The sequence below is a fragment of the Lathamus discolor genome, chromosome 2 (genome assembly GCF_037157495.1).
Source record: "Lathamus discolor isolate bLatDis1 chromosome 2, bLatDis1.hap1, whole genome shotgun sequence".
NCBI lineage: Eukaryota > Metazoa > Chordata > Aves > Psittaciformes > Psittacidae > Lathamus > Lathamus discolor.
In genome coordinates, this window is record NC_088885.1 from 43,557,442 (window position 1) to 43,566,878 (window position 9,437).

A 9,437-nucleotide genomic window follows, 5' to 3' on the forward strand; every position below is an offset into this window, starting at 1 on the left:
GCTAGCTTAAGCCTTAATTATTTTAAAGGCAATAATCAACATAAATAAAGGTAATTCAGTAGAATTAACTTGTGTGTATCATATCCAAAATGCTAGCACAATAACTGGAAAGAGAAAGTTGTTTGTTGGCTAGCGTTGAGCAGTAAAGAAAAAAGCCCAAACCCTGCTCTGATTAATACTGCTCCAAAGATGCTTTAAACAATCCCAATCCTTTTAACTTCATATAATTTCCAAATGAGAAATTCCCAGCTGAATCATAATTGCAAGGTGCAAAAAAGAATGGATATGGTGCATGAACATTGTTTTGACACCAATTTGAAATGACTGCAGTGCAGCAGTACCAACCCTTCCTTGCTAGTCAAATCAACACCTTTCATATACTGGCTGTACTGGCAAATGCCAGTGTGCACATGCAAACCCAGCAGCATGCAAATCCTCAGCTCCCTGAGTAACGTGGGTTTCCCCAGGACAGGGCTGCCGCGATGCCTTGTCTAGAGACGTGAATGTAGAATGGATTTCCAAATCCAAGGTTCAAACAAGCAGAGAACACTGCATTAACACGGTTGTTGTTTGGCAGAGGTAGACGGAAGGGTTACATCCAAATGTTTGGGGGAAGTGATGGTGAGTTGCCAGCATGCCAGGCAAGTTTACAGCAGGGTGAGGAATTCATGACAATGTTCAAACCTGCCACATGGAGGAATTACTTTTCACTGCAAACCGCTTTTCTAGGGCTAGTTGCTTAAATCAGGTTTAAATTTAGTTTTGCAGGCATGCTGCTGCTGGTGGCACAGATACAGTAGGCAATAGCAGTGTGGACAGGCATTAATGCCAGTTAACATAAAAAAGAGAAAGGAAACATATGAAATAAGCAATACAAAAGGAGGAGGATGAAATTTTAAGCTGGGTTCCCAGAAAGGAGCTTTTCTCTTGTTCAAAGTTACATACTCAGAAAGTGCTGCCAGGTTGACCTCTGTCTTGGCTTGTCTTATTTTCCTCCTGGATCTAGGAAAGACTTAAAACCCTTGTGGCAGTCATCCTCTCATGCCTGTGCTGGGGCTTTCAAGCACAAGAAACTTCTGGAGGAGGTGGTGGATGTGGTTTGGGATTTCATGGGGTGTATTTCACCAGCTGATGCTGGGAGGGAGGCTCTTGCATGGCTGCACTGCTCACATGCTCCTGGAGGAAAATAAGAGCATGAATGTGATTGTAAGAGAAAGCAGGCCCTGTGCTGAGCAGCTGCTTGCCTTGTAGGAGAAGTCCTGGTCTGGAGGAGTTCAGGACCTTGGATGCTCATTTGAATTGGTCTCTAAGATTGACTCATCAGTTCCTAAGTCCTCTTGACAGAAACTTGGCACTGCAACTATCGGCTTCTGAAATGAAGTAAGAGAGCCAAACAGGCATTTGAGTGGCCTGCAAAGACTCTTTGGATGGATCTTTTCTTTTGGTTGGCAATTTCATAGAGTCATGTAATTGTTTAGGTTGGAAAAGATATCTAACTTCATCTTCTTACAGACAAAAGTTTTGCATCAAAATTTCGTGACACAGTTTAGAGCTGATGCAGAGGGGAATGTGCTTCTGTGAGATGCTTACCAGCGCAGTACTTTTCCCTGAGGTGCCTGGAGGCTGATTTTGCAACTACGAAGTCCTTCGTTTGTTAGTTTCAAAGGGCTTTGCCATATCTGGTGTGAGGGAGCAGCCATGTGCTCTGTGGGGCTGTGTAGTCCCTTCGAGTGGAGTTTCCAGGCTGCTCTCCCATGGCTGCTGGAGACACATCATGTGGCCTCGGGCTCCTGACGCTTTCCTTGATGGTTCCTTGTAGTTATTATCCCACATTCCTTCTGGTTGCAGAACATGTTGTTATTACTGCTTTGTGCTGGGTCTGTCTCCTGTCCCTTTTTTTACAGGCCAGTCTGGCCCTGCTTGCTCCTGCCTCTGAAACAAAAGCAAATTAGCGCTGGAGAAGCTGAATTATTTTGTTTATGTTATGTCCTCTCAGAAGACCCAACACGATCCTTGTGCAGGCAGCCCCTGAGCAGAGTACCAGTGAGTGAGGAGACACTCTCAGTCAGTCAGTCAGAAACTCCTGAACCTGGCTTCATGCACAGGTTCCCCAAAAGGTTCTTTAAAGTAGTTACTTTGAGGGAAACTAAGGCTGAAGGTGATCCCTGCTGCCCCTCCATCACTTGTGGTACTTCAAGAATGCTTGTAGCATGCAGAATTAGCAATTTTTTTACAGTAAACTGTACCACATAATTCAAACTTGACAACTGTCGATGAAATTTACTGCTCAAAACTGATCTAGAGCACATTGCTTGTCCATGCTCCCTCAGCCAGGATGTTTATAATACTCAGGGAGTCTCTCATGTTACTTAGTGCAGTAATGTGGCTCCACGAATAAAAGCCATTTCCAGTCTGTCAGTATCTCATGTAACAAATGAGATCTGCTAAATGCGCTTGTCACCAGTGGTAGGAACAGAAGAACCAGAATCGCACACGTTGTTGTAATGATTCTAACTTGTAATGAATGATATTTTCATGTGTTTGCAAATGAGTGTCTGATTGCCGGTGCCAGAGTGGGAGATACGGCTTGGCTGATCTCGCTGCTTTTGTAATTTCTAAACAGAAACAAGAATTATAAAATTACTTTGTGGTGGAGTGCAAATATGTATAACATAGGTGTAAAGACTGCGGTGCAGCACACGTGTATCTATCTTATACATATGCAAATCGCAAGACTCACAGTAAAACCATTATAAGGTGTGATGGCATCAACACTAATTAGCTGGAGATCCAGTCTGCTCCTCTCTGCCAAAGTAAGCTGGAGTTATCTCAATCTCAGATTTCGTATTTCCTCCTTTCTCTTTCAGGGGAGGAATGTCTCTGTCACAAGGTATTATGTCCTGAATAGAAAATGTCTTTAAAGACTCACAAAACATCTCAAATTAAAATTCTAACGTAATTTTTGCTATTACCTTACTATCTACACATCATCCAACAGCTTTAATACTAGCTGTGGACTCAAACATTTAACGCATTTTGCCCATAAATGGGAAACAGTCCGTGCGTGAGTAGAAATGAAGGCTTGTAAACTGTAATGGGAACAGAAAGGAGAAAACTAAGTTAGCAAAGAAATTTTAACTATGGGGGACACTGTTTTCAGGACCAAGACATAAAGGAAAACTGTCCAAGGTAAACACGACACACAGGATGCCGGGTGGTGAGGCATCGCCTCCTGCTTCCCTCCTCAAGGACTGCTCTTCCATAGGACATGTTGGCAGGAGAATAGTTATCGCGGGAGCACCATGGACCCTCGGGACTGAGACCACCGCCGTCGCCCGCCTTCAGCCGAACCGCTGTCAACTCCCCGGCAGCGCGGCAGGCCGTTCAAAAACCGACGGGGCAGTTCAAAGCCCAAACCCGGCTGCAGCGAAACTTGCGGCATCCCCGGTGTCGCAACACTTGTGCACCCCGGTCTGGCCGTAATGTCGGGAGAGGGGCGGCGGGGACGCGCCGAAGCCCCGTTGGTAGCTCGGGCCCACGGGCACGGCCGGGGCAGGTTCAGCCTCGTTCCCTTTCGCCGTTCCCCGAGAGCGCGGGGTTGTCAGCGCTGTGTATTGATTAAACACGTCTCCGCCAAACCCGCAGCCAGAGCCACTACGTTTGCTTGTGCAGCTCAACGTTGCTGCCTCCGGAAGGGGGCTATCCCGAGTGACCCCGGCGGAGCTCGCTTGGGAGAACCCCGAAACTAGCGCAGCGGGCGAGGGCGCTGCGTGCCGCCAGCGCTCTCTCTCTCGGCAGCGCCCCGGGGAGCCCGAGGACCTGCAGTTAGTGCCCGTCATTGAATTAAGCGGTGTTAGTGGCCCGCCCAGCCGGCCCGCCCGGAGCCGGAGCCGGAGCCGCCGCCGCCCGGGGGCGCCGCGGGCGGGAGCGCACGTCGGGGCCGCGCCCGCCGCCGGTGGTGGTTGGGGGGGGGGAGGCGTGGCGGCCCTGCCCGCGGCGCAGCCAATGGGGCGGGGCCGGGCAGGGGGCGGGGCGAAGCGGGCCGGCCCGCGCCCGGCGCCGGAGGTATTTACGGGGCGGGCAGCGCCGCGGCCGTGTCAGTGAGGCAGCGCCCGGGGAGCCTGCGCCGTCGGCGGAGCTGCTGCCGCTCCGGGGGCCGGGGGCTCCGCCGTGGCGGAGAAGGGAGGGCAAGGCAGGGAGCCGCGGCCGTCGCCCTTGCACACCGCAGCGGTGGCCGCGCAACGGCTCTGCCCGCGGGCAAGCGGCTGCTCCTCGGTGCTCCGGAGGGGTAGGGGCGGGCGGCGGCAGCGGCGGCTCGGCCGTGCCTGCGCTGCGGGCTGTGGCGAGCGGCGCCGCTCCGAGAGGAGGGCGGTCGGGTAAATGGATCGCCATTCCAGCTACATCTTCATCTGGCTGCAACTGGAGCTGTGCGCCATGGCCGTCCTGCTCACCAGAGGTGAGGCCGCGATGAGGTGTCTGGAGCCGGAGGGGACCCGGGGGCCGCGGGAACCCGGCGCCTGCGGGGAGCCGCGCCGGGGGAAACGGGACGCCTGAGGAGGCCTGGTGCCAGAAGGGGAGCGGGGCGAGGGGGGCTACGGGCCGGGAGGAGCCGACCAGGCGGCGGCGGTGTCAGTGCGGAGGGGCCCGTGCCGCGGCCGCCCCACGGCGAGGCGAGGGAGTGGGTCGCGGCGGGGCCTGCGCTGTGTCAGGAGCCCCTCGCGAAGCCATTGTTGACGGGCGGTGGCGGGGAGCCGCCGGGTCTGCGCCCTCTTGTCCCGTCCCGTCCAACCTGGCCGCCCGTGATGGTCAGCCGGAGAGCGGGGCCCGCGGTTGTCAAAGCGGGCGCGGCGCCCGGCCGCGGGCAAGCCCTGCCCTGTCACCGCCCGCCGCGGGGCTGGGGCTGGAGCCGGAGCCGGGGTCTGGCCGCCCGGGGAGCGCCTCCGGGCAGAGGCGACCCTCTGGCTGCTTGTAATCGCCGTGCTGCGGGGAGGAGGTTAAGGGATGGGTTAGCGCGGTGATGATGTGCGACGGTATTTATTTATTTTGGAAGGCAGGCTGTAATTAACCCTAAATAACAGCCCTTGCAGCGTGCAGGGGGAGCCGGCTGGCCCCATCAAAGCGGGCAGAACAGGGAGTGACTGAGTGATGTGAAGTCGCAGATACTGAAACTATGTGCCTGATAATGATATAATTAGGGGATCACAGACTTCTGGCTGCTGCTGACTTCAAAAGCTTTAAGAGAAGCCTGCAGTCTCTCCTGTAGCCATCTTGACTAAAAGCAGACATTTTTCTTTAATAGCTACATACAGTAACAAGAAAGAGGAGGGAACAGAAGGGCATTGTTCACTGTTTCAAAATACTAAATACCCTTTCTGGCTTTTTGCGTAGCACAGGAAGAAACTTTGGGAGTTGACAGAAATACAGTTTTAATACAGTAATACAAAGTCCATTCTGTTTCACGGAGAACGTGGCTTTAATTAAAAAGCAGTTGAATTAACCTGATGACTAGCCTGTCAGATTTTGTTTATAAGATTGTCTTAAGTCAATAAAATGTAGAATTTTAAGCGTGATTATATAAACACTTAAAATAGAAGTATGTGTGTTGTTTCACTTTCTTCTCGTGCTGTACTGAGGCTCAATGAAAGGGCTGTCAGCCCTGGTGCTGTTCCTTGTTTGCATCTTATTTTTAACTCATAAAATTAGAAAATGGTGCGAAGTTGGATTTTTTTTTTTTTGGTTTTGGGTTTGTTTTTTTGGGGGGGAGGGTAGTTTTGTTATTTTTTTTTAGAGAGAGTTTGGGGAAGACCTCACATAGAATGCTTAGAAAATGATTGAGTCTTTTTTTCCATAGCATGCTGGATGGCAGCGTGTGTGAATGCACAAAAAATTAGGTTACTTGGTCTGAAAGCCCAAGGGAATTGAACTGGAGACAGTGAGACACTCCATCATTTGGCTTCTATTAAGCAGAGTTATTAAGGAGCAGCGGGAACTTCAAGGCCTGGAGCCTGCAGTAGCATTTTGGGGAAGTGTTGAGGTAGGCTGGAGAGGGGAAGCTAACTTGGTTGGGATGATTTTAAACGTCTTTTGGAATGCTTTTTAGGTATGGGGTGGTAGGAAGCATCCTGAGAAGGGGTGGCAGCGAGGAAGCCTGTAGACTGATTTTTAAGTGCAGACTGTAAAGTAAAACATTCAGCAATTCACCAGGCACCTCGGAAGTAGTTTTAAGTCCACGCTTGTAAGGATGGCTCTAAAATCTGGCCTTCTCCTAAACCTTGGGTCAATGGCACATTGAATTATGTTTGAGTTGCAACTTGCCTCGAAAGAGTAAGTTTTCCCTACAGTGCAGGACATGTATAATTCGTACCAGAGCAGTTTGCAGAGCACAAAATGAAGAGTTTTATGAAGGGAACTTTTTTATAGCTTCCTTCAGGAATTTTTGAGGTTTCCTGAGAGATTTTTTCATAGAGCTGGTAGAGGATTTCAGTCTTAAGTGTTTCCCCTTTTGACTGCATGCTGGATGGCATGCAAGATTGGGGAAGAGTGAGGGGGAGCTTTGAGCCTTGCAATTTCACCCCATTTAATAACTTCACATTTGGCTTGAGAGACATTGTCTATGGTGAACATGTTAATTATGAACCTGCACTGTTTCAGTTTTAGAATACTGATAAAAAAGCCTTTTTGCATGAATGACTACTTAAAGAATTTATTTTTTCTGGAGAAATTACGAATAGTCACCTAGTTTCACGCAGTAAAAGCCCTCATGACTGGGAGACTTGGATGGTAATGGTTCTAGCTAATAGCTTTATAAGGTGTTAGTTAAACCTTTTAAATTTTGGCACAGTACTGAGAGGTAATAAACGATTCAGCATTTCCGACTTTTTGTTTTGGGTTTTTTTTTTTTCATTTGTCACACTAATATTTAAACCCAGTATTTTTGTTGTGTGCTTACACCCAGTTGAAAATGCATTACCTTTCTAAAAATATACTGCTGTTCCTATAGTGATGGTTTAAAACATAGATGTGACTTCCTATACATCTGAAGGTGTGTATTGCTTTTAAAATTGGGGTTTCACTTTAAATGCAGTTTAATGCAACTGCTGACAGCGAGTGGAAGTAGCTATAAAATGGTCTTGTTAGTTATTTACCTTAGGAAAAAAAGCCACTATGACCTTCCTCTCCCAGTCCCTCTTTTAGTGAAATGGTCTTGCTTTAATTCAAAGGACTATGGTACTAGTAATTAAAACAAGTGCCCTAAGGCATTTTGCAGGGATTAAGGTTACAGCAGGTAGGCACTGTACAGCGAGGAGGAGGAAAACCCTGCTCTCTTGGATTTACAGTCTAGAGGAATACTCCAAAACTGACATTGAGTTTGATTTTTGTGATGCTTGTGGCTAGTAGGAGTGCCTGGTGAGGTGTTGTTAATGAGCTAAATTCTGACCTTTATTGCACAATTCTTATTTTTTAGGTGAAATCAGATGCTACTGTGATGCTGCACACTGTGTTGCAACTGGCTATATGTGCAAATCTGAGCTTAGTGCCTGCTTCTCCAGACTGCTTGATCCTCAGAATACACATTCCCCACTAACTCATGGCTGCTTGGACTCTATTGCAAGCACAGCTGATATCTGCCAAGCCAAACAAGCACAAAACCACTCTGGCACCACCGCCATGTCCACATTGGAATGCTGTCATGAAGATATGTGCAATTACAGAGGACTACATGATGTTTTGTCTCCTTCCAGGGGTGATACTTCAGGTAGGGCAAGGAAGCTTCAGTGAAATCTCTGTTCTGGCTGTTAGGCTGGTGGCAGTGAAAACCTTTACGTCTGCTATTGATTTAGTTGTTGCTGTAAGTAGAGACACCAGAGGGGGGAAGTGGGTGGTTGGATCCTGGGGAGCAGCATTTCAGCTGAATAGCTTTTACTATTTTTTTTTTTTTTGCCTGCATTAGTGGTAAAGGTCGATGTTGACAACTTGTTATTGATTGCTTCTAAGAAGCAATGGCAGTGGTATTCCTAGTTAAATTGGCCATCAGGATAAGAAATTCCATGTTATAAATAGCCTTAAACTCATCTTTTTTCTTTGTAAGAGTATTTGCAGTAGATACTGCAGAGTGTGTAGCTGTTGCTCCTTAAACTTGCCACTGTGGCATTTAATGGAGTTGCTTATATATAAACCAGTTGCTGATACTGAAATAAGCTTCAACTTTTTTCCCATTTGCAGGACAAGGGAGCAGATATCAACATGACAGCAGCAGGAATCTCATCACCAAGGTGCAGGAATTGACCTCTTCTAAAGAGTTATGGTTCAGGGCAGCAGTAATTGCTGTTCCTATAGCTGGTGGGCTAATCTTGGTGCTCCTTATCATGCTGGCCTTGCGAATGCTCAGGAGTGAAAATAAGAGACTGCAGGATCAACGACAGCAAATGCTCTCCCGTTTGCACTATAGTTTTCATGGACATCATTCAAAAAAAGGGCAGGTGGCAAAACTGGACTTGGAATGCATGGTGCCTGTGACTGGTCATGAGAACTGCTGCATGACCTGTGATAAAATGAGACATTCAGACCTCAGCAATGATAAAATTCTTTCGCTAGTCCACTGGGGAATGTACAGCGGACATGGGAAGCTGGAATTTGTATGACCAATTATTTGTTTTTTAATCTGAGCTAAACTTACTCTCTGAACTCTTGAAGGCCTTTGGGTTCTGCTGGACAGGAGCACTTTATCTTGAAACAAAAACTCGCATAAATCATCTTTGAGAAACAAAGGACCTCTGCAAACAGAATCTTGGATATTTCTTCTGAAGGATTCCAAAAGTTGTCTTATTTGCACAGAGTAAAATACACTCAAATGTATTGTTTGCTTTAAAGTTATGAAAGCAAAAGTTAGAAGTTGTAGACACTGTCACCGGGGTTATCTGAACTGTAGGGAGCTGAGAACTGAGTTATTATAATAAACTGTATGCAAGCTCCTATGTTTCCTGACTTAATGTAAAGATTTTTTAAATATATATATTTTGTCTGAAACCTGCTTGTGATTTTTGTTTTGGAAAACAGTTCCTTTTGGGGTGGTGGTGGGCAACAAATCAAGGTGGTATGCATGGTAATGCTCTGCATAAAAATTAGATTCTGAAAACAGAGTTTTCTTACTCTGTGAGGGGAAATTAAGTGGTTATTCTAGGGCAAAGGTGGCAGCTTTACTATTTTATACTTCAAGTAGCAGTGAACCCACATCCTCAAGTCTTGGCTATTGCATTTTACTCATAACCTCAGTGAATTCTCCTGTAGTGTTGTGATAACTGTTTCATCCTCTCTGTTAATGAAGAAGCGCTTCTTCTCTCTGTGCTAAACGCATCAAAGCCGCTCCTAACTCTTCATAACTGTTTCTCCTCCCTTTGTTTTAATTCTGTTTTCTGAGATTATTTTTTTTCCTCATC

General features: G+C 47.4%; 1 protein-coding gene across 1 annotated transcript; it reads left to right on the top strand.

Annotated features, from left to right (window-relative positions):
• The first annotated feature begins 4,085 nt into the window (after nucleotides 1-4,085).
• Nucleotides 4,086-9,027, top strand: BAMBI (BMP and activin membrane bound inhibitor). The gene is made up of 3 exons (XM_065666666.1): nucleotides 4,086-4,456; nucleotides 7,466-7,756; nucleotides 8,224-9,027. Exons 1-3 carry the CDS (start codon nucleotides 4,381-4,383, stop codon nucleotides 8,640-8,642), a joined length of 786 nt encoding a protein of 261 aa, XP_065522738.1. The 5' UTR covers nucleotides 4,086-4,380; the 3' UTR covers nucleotides 8,643-9,027.
• Nucleotides 9,028-9,437: the final 410 nt, after the last annotated feature.